The sequence below is a fragment of the Plasmodium cynomolgi genome, chromosome 14 (genome assembly GCF_000321355.1).
Source record: "Plasmodium cynomolgi strain B DNA, chromosome 14, whole genome shotgun sequence".
Classification (NCBI taxonomy): Eukaryota; Apicomplexa; class Aconoidasida; order Haemosporida; family Plasmodiidae; genus Plasmodium; species Plasmodium cynomolgi.
Window position 1 is genome coordinate 2,058,957 of NC_020407.1, and position 25,391 is coordinate 2,084,347.

General features: G+C 49.1%; 4 protein-coding genes across 4 annotated transcripts in view; 2 read left to right on the top strand and 2 right to left on the bottom strand.

Annotated features, from left to right (window-relative positions):
* Positions 1-374: 374 nt before the first annotated feature.
* Positions 375-2,132, top strand: PCYB_145530 (hypothetical protein; the record flags this gene model as incomplete). Its single annotated transcript, XM_004225024.1, has 1 exon — positions 375-2,132. A coding segment is annotated over one exon (1,758 nt), but the record flags the coding sequence as incomplete, so codon positions are not given.
* Positions 2,133-3,171: 1,039 nt separating this feature from the next.
* PCYB_145540 (myosin D) lies at positions 3,172-9,245 on the bottom strand (the record flags this gene model as incomplete). The annotated part of the gene is made up of 2 exons (XM_004225025.1): positions 3,172-8,840; positions 9,002-9,245. 2 exons carry the CDS (start codon positions 9,243-9,245, stop codon positions 3,172-3,174), a joined length of 5,913 nt encoding a protein of 1,970 aa, XP_004225073.1.
* Positions 9,246-11,079: 1,834 nt separating this feature from the next.
* On the bottom strand, positions 11,080-17,676 carry PCYB_145550 (hypothetical protein; the record flags this gene model as incomplete). Its single annotated transcript, XM_004225026.1, has 24 exons — positions 11,080-11,154; positions 11,622-11,933; positions 12,022-12,105; positions 12,279-12,356; positions 12,559-12,702; positions 12,834-12,890; positions 13,014-13,071; positions 13,194-13,240; positions 13,483-13,510; positions 13,602-13,642; positions 13,807-13,903; positions 14,054-14,142; positions 14,263-14,321; positions 14,416-14,488; positions 14,647-14,745; positions 15,032-15,102; positions 15,312-15,435; positions 15,646-15,714; positions 15,828-16,144; positions 16,333-16,381; positions 16,541-16,664; positions 16,824-16,927; positions 17,043-17,147; positions 17,644-17,676. Coding segments are annotated over 24 exons (2,337 nt in total), but the record flags the coding sequence as incomplete, so codon positions are not given.
* A 299-nt stretch (positions 17,677-17,975) lies between these two features.
* PCYB_145560 (hypothetical protein) overlaps positions 17,976-25,391 on the top strand; it is a gene marked incomplete at both ends in the record, with an annotated part of 7,562 nt that continues 146 nt past the window's right edge. The window contains 12 exons of the mRNA XM_004225027.1: positions 17,976-18,214; positions 18,427-18,547; positions 18,737-18,875; positions 19,130-19,205; positions 19,312-19,407; positions 19,678-19,776; positions 20,000-20,084; positions 20,349-20,539; positions 20,661-20,814; positions 22,020-22,401; positions 22,448-24,615; positions 25,246-25,384. Of these exons, the coding sequence (XP_004225075.1) occupies positions 17,976-18,214; positions 18,427-18,547; positions 18,737-18,875; positions 19,130-19,205; positions 19,312-19,407; positions 19,678-19,776; positions 20,000-20,084; positions 20,349-20,539; positions 20,661-20,814; positions 22,020-22,401; positions 22,448-24,615; positions 25,246-25,384 (3,889 nt within the window). The remainder of the gene's footprint in view (positions 18,215-18,426; positions 18,548-18,736; positions 18,876-19,129; positions 19,206-19,311; positions 19,408-19,677; positions 19,777-19,999; positions 20,085-20,348; positions 20,540-20,660; positions 20,815-22,019; positions 22,402-22,447; positions 24,616-25,245; positions 25,385-25,391) is intronic.

Genomic DNA, 25,391 nt, shown 5'->3' on the forward strand with positions numbered 1-25,391 from the left:
ATAATTCAGGCGAATTACAAAATGTGCGAAGAGAACGAAGTAGTTTACAACAAATTATGTGGCTCTGGGGTGAACGTTACGAGGGTCATTTTTTCGAGTTAGGAAGGGGACACGTGTCCCAGTGAGTTGGTTTCCTCCCCAGGAGCTCTGTAGCAGGGAAGCTACTCCAACGCGTCGCAGCGTCGGAACGTCACCTCGTCACCACGTCAGCATTACACTCGTGTCATGCATCCCTTGCGTGTCACCCCATGTGTGGCTCCCCTTTTTTTTTTTTTTTTTCCCACTCGTGCGGTAGGCCGCTCCACCCATGAGACTTTACCTACTCACTGAGCAAAACTCCAAACGTGCAAAACGCGCTGTGATCGAACGGCGAAATGGAAAAGGGGGAGGATAAAAGGAACGCACAGGGAGGTGTCTTCACCCCCGCACAGGAAAGCCAACCGGGAAAGACACCGATAAAAGGAAGTGAAAAAAAAACGGCAACAGGGGGTGACCAAACGGCGGTTGGGGGCGAGTCCCCCCTCCGTAAGCTCCCCTACCTTCTAATCCCCCTATCGGTGAGGTTCCCCCTGTTGGCCAAACTACTCCTTCTCTTTTTTTTGTCCAAGTGGTTAAAACACGCAGTAGGCACTGTGCTCATCAGCTTCCTCTACCGAAAAAACGGAGAAGTATTTCAGCAACTGATCCAGGTGCTTCTCCTCCAAATGCGCCATAGTGGAGGAAAAAAGGGAAGCAATAAATCGAATTTCAAAACAGTACGTCCAATGGTTGATGCTGTGTATAGTAACATAGAAGGAATGATGAAATGGATTACCCGTGTGTACTTCTTCCTTTATGGGACCCCATGCAGTGGACTGCTCTTTCCTGAGGATATAAATAAAAAAACAGAGCTTATGTCGACTCCCAGGAGGGTGAGTAATCTGTGGGTCTTGCGAGGGGCTTACCTCAATTTGTTTGTCGCGCTGCTGGGCCACCCCGGGGAGAGCGACAAAGAGGAGGGGCGGCATAACCAGCGGGAGGGGCGGCATAACCAAGGGGAGGAGCAGCTTAACCAACGGGAGGGGCAGCTTAACCAACCGGAGCGCTACCTTCCCTGCCCAGCCGAACAGACCCTCTACAAAAACATACGCGCCCTGTACAAGGTGAAATATGAAAGGGAGTATAAAATAATGATGCGCAGTGAATGCTTCTCCTTTCTTCATCGTTTTTGTGAGCTAGTCCAACACATAGCAAGGAGAGCTTTCTCCTGTCTCCACCTCGTCCTCTTAACCACCATGTCTATTTATTGCTTGTGTAGAAGCCTCGTCATGTTGACACATCACATACATGCCCTGGAAAAGAAGAAGCTATACGAGCGATGTTGCGAGGGGGGAGATGCATCAGATGAGCTGTTCTGTCTCCTCATCGAATCGATAGCGCTCATGAGTCAGGACCTGGCAGGGGAGGAAACACCCATCTGTGAAGAGGCCAATCACCCCCATGATGATGAGCACTCTGATGGACGGCTCCACATCTACGACGAGTTGCAAACCAAACTGCGCCTCTGCCTGAACATGATCAATCGAATCAAAGGTAAACAACCCAGGGATGCATCTAAAACGTTGGTGAAGCAGAATCCAAAGCAGACGCAGGACTTCCCTAGCCACGAAGAACCTGTGTCTACGTATGAACCCCTCAGGGAGAAGGAAGTGTACGAAACGGAACCGTCAAGCAGTCACACGGGGGGAGAAACTGCAAATAGTGATCCCACCTCGCAAAGGAAGGAACAACAAAGGGATGGAAGCTTGACGTATGCCGTTTATTTGTATGAGAGTAGAACCAGTGAGGAGACAACGCAGGGGAAGATGAAGCGACGAGTGAGGAGGAGTACCTCCGTTGAAGATGCCTCGGCGGGACATGAACACTCCTCCCAAGAGAGGCATCCCCAAAGAGCGCAAAAAGAGGAAGATTGCACAGAGGGTACCTACATTAATGGACCAATGAGCAATCACATTGCATCGTGCGGGAATGCTAACGAAACGAACAAGAGACACATCGAGGGGGGATGTTCTCCCCACCCCAGTGCCGACCCGCATGGAAACAAACCTCCCTCAAATTTGAGCCACGAAATTTTAATTAACGAACTGAAAGGGACGTTTACAAAGAAAAAGCGATATGTGTATTTGAATAAAAAACTCTGCTTTGATGAATCAGTTGGGGATTTTGTCATCAGGGACGTCTCCTCGGACGGAAAGGGGAAGGGTGGCAAAGACGCTCCAGAAGGCACTCACGAGGGCACTCACGAAGAAGATCCAGAAGACGCTCCAGAAGACGCTCCAGAAGACGCTCCAGAAGACGCTCTAGAAGACCCTCTAGAAGACGCCCCAGAAGGCACTCACGAAGAGCACTGCCTGCGGCCAATGGCCGACGTGCCCGCCTTCCGACAGAACATCGCGGCCGCCATCTCGCGCCAGAGGATCGTCTAGAGCCCATTCCGCGGGAGTGCCTTTCCCGATATGTGCCAAAAAGAAAAAAAAGCGAAACAAAATAATAATTACAAAACGGTCAAATGGCACGTTAAAGAAGACGCAGCGAATGTTAACTCAGGAAAGGCGAAGAGTCGAAGGCACGCCCCCGCGAAGTCCCCCTCCCGTGAAGACTCACTCCAGGGGAACCACTCTCCCCTTTCCACTCACTATGTTGAAGAACTCCAGTGCGTAGGAACCATCCCTGTTGTTGCGTTTCTGCGAAGGGGGGAATTGAAGAGGTTAAAAAAGGGGGGCATTCAAAAGGGGGGTATTTCCACTGGGGTAATAGGCACAATTGAATGCGTTACAAAGAGGGTGTGTTGCCACTGGGGTAAGGGGCACTCTGCTGGGGTGATGCCCCATTTTTTTTTTTTTTTTTTTTTTTTTTTTTTCTCTCCCTACTAGAAGCAACAGGGTGTCCAACTGACCCAGAGGGCTGCAGGCACGGGTGGTGTAGGTCGGGTCGTTCCTGCGGGTGCAAAAGGGGGCAGGAGGAGAGGGAGGGCAAATGTGAATCGGTAAACGGTGCACATAGAAGTAAGTAGGTGGGTTGATTCATGCACACGTACATACATGTACACACTAGTACAGGTATTTCTTTCTCTCCCATTTTATTTTCCTTTTTTTCTCTCGCGGAGGTATCGTTGCCCTCACGGGGCGCGTCTTACGTCGAGTCAGGAAGGGGCGCCGAGTGCCCCTCCCCACGGTACAGGGTCATGTCCTCCCCACGGTACAGAGTCATGGCCTCCCCACCATTCCTTAAGCTGTAGTAAAGGCAGTCCCGCTTCACCCCCCCGGAAAGCCTACCCTTCCATTCACGCAAAATGCACACATCTGGGAATAAAGATCTGCTAATGCAGCGACTGACCCCCATGACTGCCTCCTTCCGACTGCAAACATATTTTCTAATCGTCGCCTGGACAGAAGGGTTCAACGTCACGCTACTTTTGTAGTACTCCTGTTTGTAAAAGTAGCTAATGTTCATGTTAAAGACTCCGTAGTAGCTGCACGGAGGGGCGTCTCCCCCGCCTTCACGCACGCCTTCACCCACGCCTTCACCCCCGCCTTCACGCACGCTTTCACTCAAGATTTCACTCATACCTTCACGCACGCCTTCACTCATGCCTTCCCCCTCCTCATTTGCCCCTTCCCACGTTGCTTCCCCCCTCCTTGACCGCCTCACTGCGAACTTGCGAATCCCCCAGGGGCCGTGGCGAAAGAGCTCCCCAGAGGAGCCCCCCTGCCCGCCATTCGTCAACAGGTATATTTGGCCCCGTGGGGAAAATACATAGAAGGAGCATTGGCGCGGCGGTTCCTGCGCGGCCGTTTCGTCTAGATGCGCCCCCCTTTCGTCGAGCTGCTTCCCCACTTCGTTGAGCTGCTTCCCCACTTCGTCGCGCGGTCCACCCAAATGTGCAGAAGTATCAGGATCGCCTGACCCGTTCAGGCAAATCCGAGTATTCTTCCCCTGGTCTTCCCTCTTCGTCCGCTCCCACCCCTTCTGCCGCTCCTCCCCCCACCCGTGCAACTCATCAACAACCAAGCTGTGCTTCAAATCGTGTGACAATTTCCCCAGGTGCTCGTCACACACGTGGCTAAAGACTTCAAAGCAGGCCAGGTTAAATACCACTCGCAAAAATTTGCACTCATACTCTCGTAGACCCACCTGTGAACAGCCTATATCGTAACGTTGTACTTCCACCAGGATGAGAAGACAAGCTCCGTGAATGACTACATGCGAGTTGCTAATTACGGTCATGTTTATTGTACTGAGATACTTCTCTACGTCTTCTTTTTTTTCTTCCTTTTTCTCCCCTAGGTGAAGTTCCTCCCTCTCCACGGGGTCTCTCCACATCGATTCTATTTCACCACTAGAAAGAGAGTCTCCACAAAATTGTAAAAAGAGCTTCCTAAATTGCTCATTCTCGATAACGTTACTGATGTGAATTTTCGTTGTGTAACTGTAGATCGGCTTGGAGAAGCAGTTCACTATGGTCACCAACAAGTAATGGTCCTGTCCTATTTGTGAGTAGGCTAGACACATGAAGTGGGTAAGGCTTGTGGGGAGGAAGGAGACCTTCAGTATTTTAAATGATGGATTTGTGTATATCTGCTCCTCGATATATTCCTCTTTGTTTATTCGCTTCAGCAAGGTGCATTCTTCTCTCGTTCTTCGCGCCGTTCGCGTTGTTTGCTTGCATCGTCCCGCTTCCCCTTCTTCCATCACTTCGGCCCCCCCTGCTGACTTGCCCAGCGAACTCAGCACATACACACCCTTGTACATATGCATGAACATGTTAAGGTTTTCTTCGCTGAAGAGTTCACCTGGTTGACTTTCCTTTGTGGTTGTACCCATTGATGATGTCCCCCCCGAGGGGCCTCCAAATCTCCTACTCCGATGCAACTGCGGCAGGTACGTGCTCGGTATGTCCTCGCTTCCCCGCTTCATCAACTCGATCTTCCTTTTGAGGAAACTCCTAATAGAGTCCAATGTTGGGTAGGTAAAGATACACACAGCTAAGTTGGAATCCACCGATAGAAACGTATTCTTGTACAGGGGATGCTGACCGATGCATTGAATGGGGGGAGGCATGTGTCTGTCTGTCCCGAACTGTGCAAAGGGATAGTCACCTCCTCCCCAAGGAAGCTTCTTCACCGTGACTGCGTCAAAATCGGGGAGGTACCTTTTGCACACACGCTCAAAGGCGTAAGAGACACTGTACAGGTGCACCTGCTTCTCTCGGAACACCACGACCCAGTCGATGTCATTGTACACGTGGTGGTAGTTGTCCGGGGTGGCCACAAAAATTTCTGGTGCCACGCGGCCGAGCCCGTTGGCGCCCGTGTCAGGGGCTACGTTAGTGCATGCATCAGGGGTTACTTTAGTGCATGCATCAGGGACTACGTTATTGCCTTCTTTAGTACCTTCTTTAGTCACCTCTTTCGTGCCTTCTTCAGCCACCTCTTTCGTGCCTTCTTCAGTCACCTCTTTCGTGCCTTCTTCAGTCACCTCTTTCGTGCCTTCTTCAGTCACCTCTTTCGCGACTTCTTCAGCCACCTCTTTCGAGACTCCTTTCCTGCCCCCCTCCGCACCAACCTTCGAACGCACTGCCCCGCCCAACGAAGTACCCCCCTTCTTGTGCTTCCCCCTCACCACCGCGCGCACCCGCTTGAAGAACCCCCCATACGCCTTGCGCGCCAGCACCCTCTGCAAACGACGGACGTTGTAACCCAGGCTCCTCTTCACACTCATCACTGTCTTGAAAACTAAGTAAGCTTTAAACATATAATCGCAGGCCTTCTCCTTCATCTTTTTTTTTTTATTCAAGTAGGTCCTATAGTGACTGTTCAACCAGTTGTGTATCTTTACCACCGATACGCATCTCCAAAACCGCATAGCTCTTATTTCTTTGAGGATTTTTTTCTCCCTCTCGTTCTCCAAGGAAAGACTGCTGATCTGATGATAGTGATCACCATACAAATACCCATACACATCTGTGTACACACTTGATCCCATAAAAATGTAATTCGTTCCCAACTTAAAGCTGTTTGTCTCGTCAAATAATCTCATGAAGTAATAAACAATATCGTCACTCCTACAATGCTGCAGTTTTTTCGGAACATCTCTCTCACATCTGTGTAGGAGCTCTCCTTTCAGTACCTTGTGAGACAACCCTCTATTTACTATCTTCACCATTTCAATCGCTCCACACTGTTTCAACTGCGTGTAGATCAGTCTCCGTTTAAAGTTATCTCTCTTCATTTGTTCGTTTGGAAGTATGCACCTAATGTAATGTAGGTCCGTTTTCTCCATGTTTGAGAATAGCTTGTCCAGTTCCTTAATATACTTTTTACTAACACTAAGGACGTTCTTATTGCATGTGGTATGGCTACTCTCCCTAGTGGTGGGTACCCCCACACCTCTTGTAGAGGCCAAAAAACAGTTCGCGTCACTTCGCACATTCCCGACTCTTCGCTGGGTTATGCCATCCCCGTTTTGTAATTTGCCCACACTTACTTCGCCCCGAAACGGGGATGCGGTTGTTGCTTCCGTTTGGGTGTTCCCCCTGGGCGGTTCACCGTGCCCACTCAGCGGTTCGACATGCCCCCTCAGAGGTTCACCATGCCCACTCACCGCTTCGCCCTTCTCACTCACCGCTCCCCCCCCGCGAAGGAACCAGTTCCCCGACTGGGCGATCAACTCCTCTATCTCCGCTTCAACCCGGTCGCTGTTCTTCTTTATCCAATCATTCACCGTGTAGGTTACGCACCCCGCGTAGTGCTTCACAAAGAAGACATTCCTCTGCACACTGTGCCTCCTATCAGTGTAGGAGCCGTCCTTGCTGCTGACAAAGCCGTATGTACCCTTCTCCAGGTAACTCCTCTCATTATTTAAAAGGTAGGAAAAAAAATTTTCATCCACTTTCTTCTGCCCAGAACTACTCAACTTTGTTATATCATCCAAATTTGAAAATAATTTTTCCACAAACTGAATCGTTTCTTTGTAATTCGGAATAGGAACATCATCCCAAAGGATATTTTCTTCCTTGTGGATGAGTTTCTCTTTCTCTACTTCGTTCATAATGTAGTAATTATTTAATTTTTCATTAGCTAGATTGATACACAGCTGCTCAAAATCATTGGAAGCTAGTTCCTCGAACCCGTATAGGTCCAGAATCGAAATTATGTGATTATTCCTTGCGTACACAGATTCGTTCATAATTTGTTCACTCTCTTTCCCAGACAGATGCGTCCGATTTATGTCACTCACGACTTTACTAAATAGGTTTTTATATATCACCTTTATCAAGCTGTGGAGAGTGTACATCGAATTGTCTCTACTCCGATGGGTCCTGATCCTTTCCCCCGAGACGTGGATGCATTTGAACCTTATCATGTTCTGTAGATCGGCAATTGGCAATCGCAAACAGGCGCATGCGTTTTGGTAGCTGTCTCCATTAGGGGCCTCCCCCCCCAGCTGCACCGGCTGATCCTCATGCTGAGCCTCATGCTGAGCTTCATGCTTCGACTTCAACTCTGATGTCAACTCCGATTCCAGCCTCGACCCCAGCCTCGACCCCAGCCTCGACCCCAGCTTCGACTCACCGCGCTCCTCACTAGCCAATCCCCCATCTTCTCCCGCCCCACCCGGATCAATCTCCCCCAAGTGAATCACCCCAGCGATCACATCTACAAGCTCACTTATCCTACCCTCGTCATACTGTATGTACCTCAGGCCGTTCACCAAGTGCTGAAAGTTATGCTCGTCTTTCCTTTCTTCCTCAAGGGTAGACTCACCACTAGGACTATCCTCCCCATGGGTACCACCACTGAGAAGCCTGTACCGATGAACATCTCTCACCAGTCCCCTCTGACCCAACTGCGCATCGGTCAACCCCCTAACGACTTGGTAAAAAATGTGAAAATTCCTTTCACCTTTGTTGTGACTGATGCACCGATTGATTTCAAGCAGGAGGATAAAAATTTTGATGTTAGAGAAGCAGTAATTGAAAATGGTTTCGTCTGTCCTGTTCCTCTCCTCAAACACCAAATCGTTGATTCGTCCGCACCTGCTGCTGTTGTTGTTCTTGATGGTCTTAGCGTTACTCATGGCCTCGATTATGCTGTTAATATATATTAGTTTGTCAATCCGTTGGCGGTTTGCGTCTCCGCTCGGATCACCCGGGTGAAGCAGCTCTGCTGAAAGGAGTTCACTCGGCTGTGTGCTTGGGCGCTCCGCTGCTTCATCCGCCTCTCCTTTCCCGTCCTCCTCTCCTTGCTCGCCCGCCTCTCCTTCCCCGCGCCCTCCATTCTTGTGGAAGAAAATGTAGTGGAAGTACTTGAACAGAATTTTACAATTTTCGGTTTTCCCACTTCCACTGTGCCCCGAGACGACGATTGTTTGTCTCTTCTTCTTCAGCACCATGTTTCTGTAGGCCATGTTCCCGATGTCGTAGATGTGCGCAGGGGCGCTCGGGTCGTCGAAGCGCTGATTGGTCCTACCATCGGTCTTGCCGCCCCCGCTACGCTTATCACTGTGGTCGTTGTTCCTGCCTCTTCCCAAGCAGCCCCTCCCAAACTTGTTCAAATATCGGTTCATACTCTGCACACCGTAGAGCCCCTTTATTTCCTTATACGGGTTGATGGCCAAGAGGAGGGATGCATGGAAGGTATATATCTTATTCTTCGCGTATCGGTTTTTTAAATTCTCTATCACATTGGGTTCATTCAGTTGTATAATGTCGATATTGTTTTCGCTGTCTAGCTGGATGTGCTCCTTCAGACACGGGGTGACCTTCTCTGCGGGGACGTTCTCCAGGGTCTCTCCTTTTCCTGCAGGGAGGCAAAGGGGGAAAAAACACATATGTGTCAACGAATGAGGGGGAGAGTGTTGGTAGAGGGCTAATGCGGGTAGCTACTCCCATTCGTAGTTATTAGCGGCTCCAAGAATGAACGTAACTGCGACGGCGCCTCAGTTTTTTCTTTTGTCTAACTCTTAAGGGTGTAATCCTTTCCCGACTCGCTAAATCTGCAAATCTCCATCTTCTTGTACATGTTATTGTAGAAGCACCACACATACTTGTCCGAGTGCACCTTCTCACTGTCCTTTCTTTCACAAGATCCGTCTGTTTTCGGTGCACCTGCACCGTTCGTCGATCCCTTCCCGCTGTCCTCCCCCATATTGGATATATTCGAATAGTAAAACGTTTCATTACTCTTAAGCTGTAGAGACGCCATCTTAAGTCAGATTTTTTTTCTCCACCTCAAGGGGGGGAGGGGGAATTTGCCTTGATGTGAATCCCCGAGCGTTGGAATGCCCCCCCGAAAATGGTAAGCAGTTCGAAAGTGCCTCTTCGGAAGGGTACATATGTATATGCGTGTTCATACGTCCCTGTCGTGCGCATACGTCCCTGTGTGGTCTTCTTCCTGCGCCTCTGTCCACCTTGTGTCTCTTTTTTTCCTGTGCTTGTCTTCGCCACGCATAAAATATAAATCGTTGGGGGCACGCTAAGTGTAACCACGCAACGGTTTACGCAACGGTTTACGCGACGATGTCGTTTCTGAGAGGCAAAATGAAGGCAACAGGCTTTGACTGCTCACCCATTCGACTGTGTCTCCCTTGGGGTGGTCGGCAAATGGGCCAAGATCCTCTGCACACCAGCTGTCAGAAGAAACGAAAAATGCTCCTACTTGTAAGTGCCAGCGGGATGGCCAAAGGAGGACACTTCGTCACCCCCCGAGCTGAACACAGCGCCCACTGATCTAAGGCACACTTTAAGGCGCACTTTAAGGATCACTTTCCTAACTTAGTAAATGCTATGCTGAATGTCTTCCCCCCCGTAGGTCACCTCGTTCGTGCGAGTTGATCCTTTTTTTTTTTTGCTTCTCCGTTAGTGACAAACGCGCGCAGTAAGTAGTAGTAATTGTGCGAAACATGCCCTCCTCTGCATTAGCACAAACTGGGGGGTTTCAAAAATACTCCCATGTGGACAGTCAACGAGAAAAAAAAAAAAAAAAAAAGCGCAGAATTATTCTTAGCTGCTCACGTTAACGCTAAGTTGAAGTCTTTTTCTTCCTTTGTGTGTTTTCCCAATTTCCCCCTTGTGCATATCTGGTGTGGCACGCTAATATGGCGTGCTTTGTGATTTGCTGTTTGGCGGCCGTCAGTTGGCCTTCCCTTCAGGGGGTAACATCAGCAAAGTGGAACACTCCAGCGGGAAGGAAAAAGAAAGCAAAAAAAGGCAAAAAAGGCAAAAAAGGCAAAAAAAAGCAAAAAAAAAAACAAAAAAAGACAAAAAGAAGACAAAAAAAAAACATACTACACGTAGTACGCATAGTACACATAATACGCATACTACACATACTGCGCATACTACGCAGAACTACAAAGCTAGCAACGTTGCAGTGTCGATCCTGGGCTGTAAATTCAGCAAAGCGGAACACCTCGGGGGGAAGGAAAAATATCTTCGCTTAGACATTTACACATACGTATGTGTGGCCAACCCTGCTGCTGTGTTTTTGCTTCACCAAATGTGCCACTTTTTCCATACAGATTTGTACACATGTTTGCGTGGTTACCATTGCACACCGCGTTACGAATTTTTGTGCCATGAAAAAAAAAAAAAAAATGTGCTGCATATGTTGCTTTTTTTATGAACGGTCAGGTAAAAAGGGGATAAAAATAGCTATTTTTGCTGCTAATTTGCCTGACCGTTCATAAAAAAAAAAATAGCTATCGTAAGGGAAAGGCGGCCCACTTCCCCCACCAAAGGAGAACACATAAGTGGAGGGAGAAACAAAGTGCTAATTTTTTCGGCAGTGATAAATTCTATCTTCAGTGAACTTAATATTTTTCCTTATCCTTTCCACATCTTCCAAGTTGGATGGGTCGTCCATGTCCTGCCAAAAGGGCATATGGAGTTGTTACCCCCCCGATGAAAAAAAAAAAAAAACCGTACATGTGTAATTTGTCCAGTTCATGCTGTACACACGCATTTGGGGTGGCGGGATGCCCATGCCCCTTTGTTGGCTAATTCGTAAGCGCGTTTTGTTTCTCTCTGTGGTTGGCTACCTTCATTTCGGACAGCTCCTGTTTGTACTTGGACAACCTGTCTTCCAAAATGGATAACTTCATGCTTCCCCGATTCTGCGGAATTGCAATTGCACACAGGCGTTGGGGGAGAGAGTCCACATGAATAGGTTTTAACAAGGGAGACAAATGAGCAAGTATGTATTTTCGGACACGAAGGGGGCTACTTACTTGACCGCTTTCCCCCTCTGACGGCTTCGCGAGTTTAAAACTTCGCTCAGCTGGGTCTCCTGAAATGGGCAAACACAGAAGATATGTAAAGATGTATCCTATGGGGGCATATTTTTTGTTGCCCTTTTTAGTTGCGCTTTTAGATGCGCTTTGGTGGCTCCTTTATGTCCGAAGTGGCTAACCTGTGCGGGTGGGGAGTGCTTTATCAGCCTGGGGGAAAGGAGCGGAGCGACGGTGTATTGGTGCCTCCGTGCAGTAGAGTTGCAGCGAAGCGGCATTATCGCACAAGGCAAACGAGGAGTAACCCCGAACGAAGCTGCCCTGCCATGTCCTGTTTTTTTTTTTTTTTTTACCCCTTGGCGCAATGCAGAGCGTGCCATTTCCTGCCCCTTCTCCGAGGAGACGTATGCTATTTCGTCACACGCGCATTCAATTTTAAGTATCTTCCTCTTGGACAAAAAAAACGAATTATTCATGGACACCTCCACGTGCTGATCCCAAGGATAGCTATTGTAAAAATTGAACACATTCATCTCATCTTCGATTACGCTTTTATTAAACTGTTCCATTTTTTCATTGTCATGATATATCATTTCATTTCTGTTGGTAATATTTTCTGCCTTGTATTGGTACTCTTCTTCCGTTTCTTTCATGTGGCTTCTTTCCTGTGAAGGGGACAGCACCTGCTGAATGAACCATCGAACTGATATTTTGAAGAAGAAACGGAAAGGAAAATGTGCACCTTTTAATTACCTTCCTGATGGCACAGATAACTCCTTTGTAGATTCTCTCGATGTCTTCAAAAAGGCTTCGTTCCTCCCTCAGCAGATATAGGCTCTGTCGGAGCGGAAGCAAGGGTGCATTATGAACTCACTTTAAGTGTAGTTCAAAATCGGTATGATGAAAGGTGTGCATAAAATTCTGCACACAATGTCGGAGAAACTTCAACAGCGTTTCCATCGTCCCCTTCCTCTCCTTTAAATCTGACCTCCACTTGTCAACCCGCTTACCTCCTTCTGAAGAGGATCCCCATAATTTACAAAGTGCTTGTACACGTAATTCTTTTTGTACGTCACTATTTCTTCGTTCTGAGGGTTATCCGGGGGGGAAAAGCATGACAGATGGGGGGGTCACATGGAAAATGCGAGGGAAGGACTTAGCTGCTTCTCTGTGGAGCACACATGAGGAGCACATATCTATATGCCCATTTCTATGTGCCCATTTCTGCGTGCCCATTTCTGTGTGCCCATTTCTGTCGTTAAAAAATAACCCTTGTCGCATGGCGAGTACCTCCTCCGTGTCCTGGTTGTACCAAATGCGCTTCTCATAAACCTCGACGGTGTTACTTATCTCGTTGCAGTTGTTGTAGTACACGAGGATTATTTTGTTCTCTGGGATGAGGAATATTTTCTTTTTGATTCCGTTGTGGCGGCGCTGTAAGGGGGGGGAGGGGACACAGTCAGGGAGAAGCATACACTTGGACATGCATACACAGCGCACATGTGAGTGCCCATCAGAGTGCCCCTGTTGGGGCGCACCTTCCCTCGTGCACGCACTCCTTTAACCTCGTCCTTATACTTGACAGCCATTTTTATCGCGTAGTACTCCTTCCCGTCGAACATCTGTCAGGGGAAAGAGTAACGAAAAGGGGGCATCGGATCCCATCCGTGCCCATTTATGCACACGCAGGGGAAAGAAAAGCTCGTCTGTCTCGAACCACCCAAACGGAAACTACTGACACAAACCTGCAATTTGTAATTCGTTTTGACGCTCGGAGAAAGACACATCGATCGGTATGTCACTCTGTGGGGGGGGGAGGCAGGAAGGGGGGAAAAAAAAAAAAGAGCACTTATTGGACAGAACAGTACAGGGGAGTTACCCCATCGGAGAGTCCCCATAAATGATGCAGACTGCAGAACACATACTGGTCGTTCCGGTTGGAAAAATATTCCATAATTTTTGAGTCTTTTATCTGTGGTGAGTAGGCCAGATGACGCGGTTTGTGTGGGGGAGGGGAGTCATCAGCATTAGCATCAGCATCAGCATCAGCCTCAGCATCAACATCAGCCTCAGCATCAACATCACCATCAACATCACCATCACCATCATTCTTCTTCTTCTCCTCCTCCTCCTCCTCCTCCTCCTCCTCCTGTTTGGCTACTCTTTTGATGGCCACTTATTTGGCCGATCTGCCTTATTCTTCCTCCTGTTAACCTCTAGATAGTGGACCAATCCATCGGGTCTGGAACGGCACAAGGGGGGAGAGGAGTCCTTGTGGGGATAATCCGTGCACAGTTTGGCGGCATTTTCGCGGTAGCCACGCGGCTGATTACCTATTTGGGTAGAAGGAGAAGTGGGAGTAGAACCCTATGCTCTGCAGGGGGGGTGCCAAAATGGGGGCATCAAAATGGGGGTATCAAAATGGGGGTGTCAAAATGGGGAACACTCGGACAGATTCCTCTCGCACGGATTTCCATTTGCCTCCTCCTCCTCTTTCCTTTTTTTTTTTTTTCTTTGGAGACCCTCCCACTCGCGTACTTCTCTGAGCGTCCTCAAAAAGTAGTGACCACAACTGTCATAATATTCAACTGTTTTGAATTTTCTGGGAAAGTACAGCTTGGCTTTTTTTCCGTCCCTGCGTGGGGTGTGTGCATGGGGGGAGTTAGCATCCATGTGTAGCTGTTTCCATGAATGAGAGTTGTTCTTGTGACGGCATTCCTCCAAGGGGAGTGAAGCTGTAGGGGTGGCATCCTCTGCAGGGACCCACTGTGGGCATTTCCCTCACCTTCTGTATTTGAACAGACAACAGACTGATTCAACGTTGGTGTAGAATTTATTTCCATAGTGTGTGTGCATCTCTGTGAGTCCGTCGTGCTGCAACGAGGGGGTGGGGAGGGGAAAAGCCTACTGTAGGAGAGCTCCACCGGTAAATCGCTTCACCGGCATGTCGCTTCACCGGTAAATCGCTTCACCGTGACGGCGAGGCGAACGCACCTGCAGGAAGTCCCCATACTGGTCCCTCTTACAGTTCTTGTAAAATGTCGTGTTGCTGCCTGCAGGGGGGGGAGATACGTATCTTCCTCGTAAGCAGCTGAGTGCACTTCGCCAAGGGGGAGGGCAGTCAAAACGGCTGGGGAGAGGGCGTACCTTGCGGGTACTTCAAAAGAAACCGGTCTTTCCTAATTCTGTACAGCCGATTCTCGATAATGGGGGTTAGTGCCTTCCAGGAGAGAAGAAAGAAAACGCCAGAAGGTGCAAGACGTGGTCACATGGGTATGTATATGAGTACACGCGTAGGCATAGGCATACGTATTAGCACACGCGTCGATGTGGACGCTCCAACGGTGACAGATTCCCCTTCGCAGACGACCGCCCTACCTTAGCCCGTATCTGGTCGTAGAAGGCCGGAACAAAGTACTCACTGTTTTGCAGCTCCGAAACTAACGTGGCGACTTCCTCCGTTTTGCGGATGTTTACCTGACCGATCGGGGGGAGGGCGATTGGTTTGGTGGGAAGAAGCGGAGTGGTTAGGAAGCGGAGTGGTTAAGAAGCGGAGTGGTTAAGAAGCGGAGTGGTTAAGAAGCGGAGTGGTTAAGAAGCGGAGTGGTTAAGAAGCGGAGTGGTTAGGAAGCGGAGTGGTTAGGAAGCGGAGTGGTTAAGAAGCGGAGCAGTTACGAAGCGGAGCTGTTGCGCAGGAGATACGGGCCCACATTAACCCATGGTGGCACATCTGCGTAGGTGCACTCCTTTTGGTCCCCCCTACGTAAATGTTCTTCTCGTTCCACAGGTAAAATATCGACCTATAGGGGCAGTCGTCCACGTCGTATTCCCTGCCTTTGGGGTGTGGGGGAGTGAGTCGACAGGGGGAGTAAATCGACAGAGGGAGTAAATCGACAGGGGGAGTAAATCGACAGAGGGAGTAAATCGACAGGGAGAGTGCGTCGACAGAGGGAGTGCCAATAGGTTCGTCCGCCGGTCGTAGTAGGAGTTCACATCTGGACAAATTTCTCCTTGCGTGTTTTTGTCCAAGGAGACAACCGAACCTGAACCCATTTCTATGAACACGTCTTTTTTTACATCTAGGCTTTTTTTTATGAGTATCCACATGTGAAGGTAGAGGTCCTTCTCGTCATTCGATCCGTCGTCTTCGAATTTGCGTTCCCCTGCCTGGGACGGTAAGCACGTCGATAGGCACATCGCTTCACCGGCACGTCGCTTCACCGGCACATCGCTCCACCGGCACGTCGCTTCACCGACACACCGTTTCGTACATTCGATGTGCGCAGGGGGGAGGGGAGGGAAGGTCAATTCCCCCCTCTTTTCTCCCTTCGCCCCTTCGTAGAGGGCCCCTTTTTTTTGTGTGTGTACCGCTCTCACGCCGATCTTCATGAGTTTCCTATACTTCGCCTTCTTCCCCTTTATGTCCAACAGTTCCGCTGCATCCTCCTGCGCAGATCGTGGGGGTTGCACCTCTTTTGTGAGACCTCATCACTTTTTTTTTTTTTTCCTTTTCTTTTTCTTTCGTGTCGATTAGGAACAGGTAATAACAAACGAGTTACCTTCTTGCCTTCAGACTTTTTCCACTCTTTGAAATTAAATTCGCAGAGGTTCTTTTTCTGTTGCGGGGGGGAGCAAAGTTGTGGATGGGAATTGCCTGAACGGGTCAGGACAATTGGGGGGATGCCCACAGACAGCATTCCCCCTGTTCGTGACAGGTCTTTCCGTCCACCAGCCCGTCCACCAGCCTGTCCGCCAGTCCATCCATCCGCCAATCCATCCATCACTCCTCTCTTTTTTTTTTTCTTCATTACGTCGTCCTTCGCGCAAATGGAGAAGGGGGCCTCGCCGCACACAACGTACGCATCGTAGTTCTTTGCTGCCAGGGGGAAAAAAAAAAAAAAAGGATGGGAGGAGTTGGGGCCGTTGCCGGGGAGGGGGTTGCCTATGTCTCTATGCCGATCTGTCGGTCCTCCCCTCCGCCTCTCCACCTCTCCGCCTCTCCGCCTCTCCACCTCTCCACCTTTCCACCTCTCCACCTCTCCACTTCGCTGCCCCTTTACTTACTTCTCAGAGAGGACACCACTATAGTGCACAAGTCCGCGCAATCGGCGATCTGCAGTTGGGTCGAAGTTGGCCTGGTAAGTCTACACGTTGTGTGCGTATGCTTTTCTTGTGCTTTCCACATGTCGAATAGGACCCGGGCCGACTCCCCTGAAGGACGTGCCCTGCTATTTGGGGGGAGGGTGTTCTCCTCATGGAAGGCAAGACACACCTTCCAGTCGAACACCAGCGCCACGTTTGGAAGCAGCAGCGTTTTTATTTTTTTTTTCAACACGACTTCGAACGTGAAGTAGCTCTTGATCAGGGTATATATTTCTTTGTAGTTGTTTCCTTTGCTGCGAGAGGGGGCGGGCGGTCGCCAGTAGGAAAGACTGCACCGTTAGCAACGTATGCTGCACCGCCAGAAAGCTATACTGCACCGCTAACAAGCTATACTGCAACGCTAGCAAGCTATACTGCACCGCCGATAAAGTCCACCCCGCGACGCGCCTTACTCAAAGGGGAAAAAAACTTGGATTATGGAGGAGCATATATTCCTACGCTCTCCATACTCATCAATAAAAAATTCGCAAAAATGTGCATCGTATTTCCCTGCAAGCTGAGCAGAAGCAGTGCAACCAATCATGTGTAGTCATTTAATCGGATGCATACACACAGAGAAACGCACACAGTGAAAGTGGAAACACTCATGATCGTCGTTACGAAGAATAAACCTGAATTCGGAACTCCTTCAGATATGTTAACAGAACGCTTTCTTTGCTGCACGGAAGCAGCTTGGCGTGGTCCTTGGCAATTCGGTCTCTGTTGTTCCTAAGGTACTTTTTATAGGAAAGGAATGGCGCAGTGGCGGAAGGGGAGAGTCACAGGGTGGTATACTCACAGAGCGGTCGAGTCACAGAGTGGAGGAGCGGAGGCAGCACAGTGCATGCATGTGCCCTTGCGCTCTACTGAGTTGCACTAGATCCTATTTTAAAATTTTTTTTTTGTTTCTCTCCAGAGTTGCCTATATTTTTGGTGCCCCATTACGTCTAAGCATCTCTTGAGTTTATTTTTGTTTTTCATTTTTCCAGGCTGGGGGGTTCAACGGTGGGCAGCGGGGATGGTGGGGACGACGAGGATATCGGGGATGGTGATGACGAAGAGGATATCGGGGATGGTGAGGACGACGAGTATGGCGGGGATGGTCAGGACAGTGACGCGGACTACAACGATCAGGGTGCGCTACTTTGCCACTGTTCCACTGCGCGACTAGTATCCGCTTGTACATTTATGTGCTGTTCGAAAATAGGCACATGACTAGGTCAAGTCATTTACATACGCTTGCACACACTCGTCAAGGTCAACCATTTGGGGGGTGGAGGGAAAGAAGCTGCCCAAATTTTTGGCCCCCAATTTGACGCACTATTTTTGTAATTACTTAACGAAGGAAGTTACGCATAAGAAGATTAGCTGCTTTAAAAAAAAAATCCACAAGAAATTAACAAAAATGATTAATTTGTGGCCTCGCCATAACTGTAGCATTTGAAAAACGCTTTGGAGAATTTACAAAAAGGATCCCTCGCCTGGCATGCGGATTTGCCGCAGCGCGCTGGGCAGTGCACATTTGGCGTCCACTTTAGCACCGCTGCTCCGCCCCTCGCGCAAAAATGAAGAAGAGAAAAATAAAGGAGAAATACATACGGGCCTTGTTCACCGCAGTGGAGGAGCAAGAAGCACAACAGCTTCGCCAAAACTGCAATCACCATTTCAACTCATTCGCCACACACGATGTGTACTTCTTAAATGAGAAGTATTACCGACTGAAGAGCGAAGATGGCGCTGGCATGCGGAAGACGTTGCTGCGGTGTTTATATAAACACAACTTTTATGTGCCCACGAAGATAAGGTACGATGAGGGGTGACAGGCGGAGAAGATCTACCCCCCCTGCACGCACACGTGAAAAGAACGAAACGCGCGCTGCAGTAAACCTTTGTACACTCGCTGCAGTTAACCTTTGTACAATCGCTGCAGTTAACCTTTGTACACTCGCTGCAGTTAACCTTTGTACACTCGCTGCAGTTAACCATATTGCACTCGCCCCCTTCTACACCCCACAGAAGAATCATTTTCAAAAAATTCCTCCTTCAAAATGAGGCCACAGATGTTCACAACTTCAACTACGACGTGTACCTGTTACTGTCTTATTTGAAGAATCCCAACGTGAACGAGGCGACGCAGGTAAGTTGCCGCCCATCGCATCGGCTTCGCTGTCTACGCAGACTGCGTCGTTGTTTACGGAGACTGCTCTTTTGCACAATGTGCGACTGCTCCTTTGCCTAATGCGCGACTACGCCCAATTGTATCGCCATCTAAATGCCCCCTCCTCATAACTCCTGTGCTTGCCCCCCCTCCCCCGCGCGCCAACAGAAAATTGTCGACTTGGACGTATTCCGGACACGCATAAATAAAGAAAACGAAAAGACCATTTACTTCTTTAACCTTTTTTTAAATTACGCCTGCAACCATTTTCAATTCAAGTACAAACAGGGGCTAAACGAGGTTTTAGGTATGTTCCCACACGTGAACAGCGATACGTGTCTTCTTACTCGTTCGTTTGGTTGCTCAGCTGTGTCACACTTGCGCCCTTTTTGTGCATTTTTACCTTGCCTGTTCATAATTTTTACTATTATTTTTTTTTTTTTCTAGCCATTTTGGCGTAGCTTGTTCATATTTTTTTTTACTTTTTTACTTTTTTTTTCTAGCCATTTTTACATCGCTTGTTCATATTTTTTTTACTTTTTTACTTTTTTTCCCCCGCAGCCCTTTTCTTTTACCTGAAGGGCAAATACTTCAACCTGGTTGATGTCTACTTCTGCTTCCAGAGCTTCGTCGATCGGTAAGAGCCCCCCTAGCGCACTCCAACGGTCTGCGGCGTGTGGCTCGTTTTATTGGCGCTCCACACGTGTGCCTACATGCCCCCACGTGACGTTCCCTACGTGCAGGTTCTTGAAGGAGTTTTACTATGACGACGAGTTCTTCTTTTTGCAAATATCCTTTTACTTGTTTAAAATTTTGATTAAGTACCACGACCCCGTGTTGTCCGAGGTGCTCGGTAAGGGTAGCATCATGCCAAGCGTTGCCAAATGGAAAACGCCCCGCGTGCTGCTAATGCTGCTAAACTACTAACGCTGCTAATGCTGCTAAACTACTAACGCTGCTGACCCTGCTAACCCTGATAACGCTGCTAACCCTGATAACGCGGCTAACCCTGATAACGCTGCTAACCCTACTAACACCGCAGAGACGAACAGGATGTCCCCCGAAATTTACGCCGCCTCTTGGTTTTTAACCCTCTTCGCGTCCAAAAGCAACTTGGAAATTTCGAACGCCATTTATTTGATCTTTGTGCTGGAGCGCAATCCGTTTTTTTATTTCTTCTTTTCCCTGGCGCTTTTGATTTTGCACAGGTAGGCGGGGAGCTTGCGCGGTGACCACGCGCGGTGATTATGCGCGGTGATCATGCACAGTCTTCTCGTGGGGAGTTTACACCGCTTGCTCGTGGGACTCTATGCTCTGATTGTCCAAGAGCAGGGAAGACTCCCCAAACACACACTTCCCCCCCAATCGCTTCGTAGTATCACCCACACGTATGACCACTGACATTGACATCTCTCCTCCCCTCCCGCGCAGAAACATATTTTTATGCGTCGATAGTTCAAATTTACCTGAGTTGTTAAGCAAAATAAACATTTTCAACAAAAAGTTTTTGAAGAAGGTAAAAAAAAAAGAGAAGCGAAACGTAGCGAAACGGAGCGAAACGAGGCGAAACGAAGCGATGCGAAATCGCGTTGATATGATGGGGACATGCATGTATTCCGTTTCAATGAGTGATGAGTGTGTGTGACGTGATTGTTTCCCTCCGTGTGTTGAATGATCATGCCCTGTGGTCACTCCCCCCTAGCGGTATTCATCACCATTTGCATATCACCATTTGCACATCACCATTTGCATACCACCATTTGCATGTCGCCACCCCAAGGTGTGGTCTTTAGGAAAATTCCTTGAAGCCAACACGCCCGTGTCCTTTGTGCACAAATTATTTTTCATCAAAAATGTGCTCATGTATTTGACAAGCGAACACTCCGCCAACAGTCATCAGAAGAAGGAAATCCTCTTGGATTTTTTCAACTCCATCGACTACATGTCTGTGAATGCTTATGAAATAATAAAGTAGGAAGAGTCTTTAGGGAATCAGTTCCTCGAAGCGATGTCATCGTCGCAGATTTACTTGTGGAGTTGTTCCCGTTTACTTATCTGTTTGTTCTCTCTCCTCCCCCTCCTTTTTACAAAGAAACATATCCCTAGGGAAGAACAACTACGTCTTTTTGGATATCCGGTCGAGGAGGCATTTCCGAACGTTTCACTTGAAGAACTCGATCAGCGTGGAGTTGGTTGAAGGTTATGCGGACATCTTGCGTGGTGAGCCATCGAGAGCACAGGAGGAGGTGCACATTATATATATGTCCCGATTTGGACGCCCTAGTTACACCTCCAGCGCATTGTTTACTCTCCACGCGGTGTCTACTCGGCATGCGATGTCTACTCGGCACGCACTGTCTACTCCCCACTCACTGTATACTCCCCACTCACTGTCTACGCTCCACTCACTGTCTACTCCCCTCCAGGCAAAATCGACTCGCAGGACACGCGAAAGAAACAGAAGAAGGAACTGAGGAAGGAACGGAAGACGGAGCGGGGACAAGTACCCCTACCCATTTGTCACATTTTAAAAAGATTTGGAAATAGAGAGGTCGCCCGAAATGCCGGACTCCTATTCTCGCATCTGCTGAGGGAAAAATATAACCTAAGAGGTACATTAAGTTATGACGATAATGTTTTGTTAACGAGGGTGGCCTGCGTGCATGTGGAAAGGGGGAGCTACTTGGATTTCTCGGTGCTAGGGAGGGACACCGAGAAGAGGTGCGGGAGAGGCACAAAGGGGAGGGAGAAACAGCTGGAGATGGAGAAGCAATTGGGGAGGGAGAAACAGCTGGAGATGGCGAAACAGCTGGAGATGGCGAAACAGCTGGAGATGGCGAAACAGCTGGAGATGGCGAAACAGCTGAGGAGGGTGAAACAACTGGGGAGGGCGAAACGCAGAGAGGAGGAGGTATTCCCCAACTTGCACCTCCTCAGGGGGGAGAGAAACGCGGAAGTCGATTTGAACGCCTTCACTTGTAGCATCTACGCGAGGAGGAGACCCTCCAGGGGGGCAGCGAATAGCGAGAGAGCGACTAGTGAGAGAGCGAATAGCGAGAGAGAGAATAGCGAGAGAGCGAAAGGAGGGAAGGCGAATAGCGGGAAAACGAATAGCGGGAAAGCGAAAGGAGGCAAAATCAATTCCAAGACGTCTGAACATGTTAATATGAACTACGTAGAGGAAAGGAAAGTGAAAAGTCAAAAGAGGTACCACTCGGACGACGATGTGTTGTCGAGGCCTTTCGGCTTGGCGTGCCACCACATGAAGAGGGTGTACCTTGCGAGGGTGGAGAGGGAGCTCCGGAGGAGGGGCGGTCAAGTTAGCGGCCAAGTGAGCCGCCAACTTACCGGCCAACTTACCGGCCAGGATGAATCGAAGTGCATGTCGGGTGACCCCCCCCCGGAGGCGAAGACCGAACCCACGTGTGCCGCCTCCCAAGCGCAAACACAGAGCCTAAACACGAGCTCCTTCAACTTATACATGCTAATAAAGGAAAAGGTCCTGTGTAATGAAGACTGCCTTCGCTTTCGCTTCGAGGATGTCTTAACTCCTGAAAAGCAAGTAATAATTCTCTACGATGACAATTTCGATAACGCCAAATACGTGCGTGGGTTCTACTATGAACTCTTATTTCGTACGAAGCTGAGGCAGGTGGCGATCATCGAAGGAGGGATAAACTCCTATCACAATTTGATGCGATTGGATCCGTCTCACGGGAGGATGAGTTCAGTGGGTCCATTCTTCTTTAGCAATGCTGGAAATACCAACGATGAGAGATCTACTCATGGACGGGAAGAAGCCTCCCACTTGTACACACAAGAATGTCTTCTCGGTGGGAACAAAAAAACGATAAAAAAATTTTTTCATCCAAATCACAGCTGCTATCTATGTGACTACAGGCACTTTAGAAAAACGAAAAAAAATTTTAGATGATTGTTTTTTTGAGAGTTACAGTAATTTTACAATTTTTGAAAATTTTTTTTACTTCCTGAGTGACGAGCGGGATGATGTTTCTTTTTCTTCTTTCTACGATCACATCATTTGGATGAAGAGCAAGGAAGGGGAGGGTAGTAGTGGTGGTGGTTCTTCCTATTTGGGAGGAGGACATAACAGGAAGAAGGACAGCGTGGAAGGATCCGCATTCAGTTTTTCGGGGCTGTTAAATTATATTAAGAGGAAGAAGGGTAGTGTTAACGATACTAGTGTCTTTGGCAATCGTCAGAGCTTCTCTCCCCATGGTGGAGATGGCGTTGGAGGGGGGAGCACTTTCCCAAGTGATCTGCAAAAGGAGGCCCACATTAGTGCATTCGTGTCGGAGAAGAAGATCAGCGAGTCTACCAATGGAGGAGACATGCACATTTGCAATAACGCCAAGGTGAAGAAACATTACTTTAGTTTAAATCACTACATCGATTATTGTAATAGGAAGAAGAGCGACCTGTTGAATGTAGCATCGTCTGTGCAACCTCAGGGGGGTGAAGGCACCTCTTGGGGTCCTCCACCTGTTAGTGACACGCTCGATGGGAAGAAGGAGGAGCAGCTTGGGGGGGAAGACGAAGTGTGTACTGCTTCACTGGGGAATGATCGCACAGAAGCGAAATTAAACGTATGCACGTATGGTCAGTGGAGGAGTGACGCGGCAGAGTGGGAACACACGGCAGGAGAGACACACACGGCGGTGGAAGCTGCGTCTGCGTCAGCCGCTGGGAGGGTGGACTCCTTCGCGGACTTCGCATCAGAACCCCCGCACGACCCACCCAACAGGGGGCACTCAATCGGTAGCGACCACGCTCCGGAGGGAATTAAAAGGAGCTGTTCCTCCAGCTCGGATGTCTACAGTTTATATTCCTACATTGATATTGTGTGTTACCGGAGTTTGCTCCTCAAGGGGGGAGCTACCACACAAGGGGGAGCTACTACACAAGGGGGCACCACCCCCAAGCGCAAACTGTACAGTTGCTTCATTACGTATATATACCAGCCCCTCATTCCTCACAACATCCGATCGAACAACATCATTAGTAACTTGGTGCACTACGTAAAGTATTTCAAGTGCATTAAACGGGGCAGCACTGCCATTAACGACCCGAACCTCTACCTGCAGTGTAACAAGCTGGACTCTAACGTATCCTTCCAGATGGATTCTAACTTATCCTTCCAGATGGGTTCTAACTTACCCTACAAGATGGGTTCTAACCTCCCCTTCCAGATGGGTTCTAACTTACCCTACAAGATGGGTTCTAACCTCCCCTTCCAGATGGGTTCTAGCCTCCCCTTCAAGATGTCCTTCTTGCCCTTTAGCAACTTGAGGAGCATGCAGCTTCTGCCCAGTGCCCGTGCGAAGGAGCTTCTTCCCGGGGGGGGCGGCGCAGACCTCTGCTACCTTGGCGCGGCAGGAGGGGGAGCAGCCAACACGGCGAGCACCGCCAGCACGGCCAGCACTGTCAACATGGCCAACACCGCCAACATGGCCAACACCGCCAACATGGCCAACAGCTCCGACGAGCGAGTGAACGACTTCATCTTGAGCAACACGTGCCTAAAGAACAAGCCTGAGCTGGGGCTTTGCAAGCTGATGATTTACGATCACCTACTTATACTCTACGGCATGCCCTACCTGTATGAGGTGAGTCTGCCGGGGGGGCGCGGAGGTGCGGAGTCCACCGAGGCCCCAGAGGAGGAGTGTGAGGAAGGAGCAGGTGAGAGGTGTGAGGAAGAAGCAGGTGATGGGTGTGAGAAAGCAGCAAGTGAGACGTGTGGACAAGCCGCTACTCAGAAGTATAACCCATCGAGGGGCGTGGAGCAGATCGGGGAAGCCCCCCACCTGGGAGACATCGGCACGAAAAACTTCTTGAGAGAAAAGGAGGAATACTCGACGGAGGGTACGGACCAAGAGAAGTGGTACCTCTCATGTGAACCGGGAGAAGAATTGCAGACGGTGCTGATCCACAAACACAAAGACTTAAAGAAAAAGGACATACTCTTTAGTATGGATTCTTACAAAATAAGTGGAATAGATATAAACTGGGCTAGTGTCTCTCCATATGTACTTCGAAGCATCACTAGGGAACATATCACAGATACTTACAGCTATTACAAAACTTATTTTAGTGTCTCTAACAGTAACCTGTCGGGGTCGACTGAGGAGTATTGTCCTTCTGTTAGTAGCTCTCTCTCGAGTGACAGCTCGTCCTACTCGTCATGTGTGTCCGATGAGCCGAATTTTTCCTTTTCCGACTACCATAGCTTGTACACGAAGGATGCCAAAATGATGAGGAACGATGGGAACAGAAGGAGGGGAAAGGGGAAGAGGACGATGAGTAGAGGAGGGGGAGGAAGTGGCATGAGAAGGGGAGGAAGCGACATGAGAAGGGGAGGAGGAGGAAGCGGCCCTCCCAAGGGTGAGGAAGCCTCTCGTGCATGTGGCCGTAGGAAGGTCAAAATAGACGTCGTTAATATTTATGCCGTGTATGATATTCACACACTGTGCAAGATAACGACCAAGCGGGGTTCCGGGAGGACGCTTTATTTTTACTTTGTCACGAACAGGGTGAGTGTGTCGGTGAAGTGATAAAAAAAAAAAGGGAGTAGTTGAGCAATCGCGGTTACGCGTTAGCACACCATTTCGTGTGACCTAACTGATGATTTTTTTTTTTTTTTTTTTTTTTTTTTGTAGAGCACCCCACTGATGGTCCTCAACTTCGATAGCGACTTGGAGGTGCAGTCGTGCGTGCGCTCCATCAGGGAGGTCTACTCGCGCTACGCCAACGGGGGAAGAGGCACATCAGGGGAAGCAGCGGGGGAGGCGGCGACGAGTGTGGC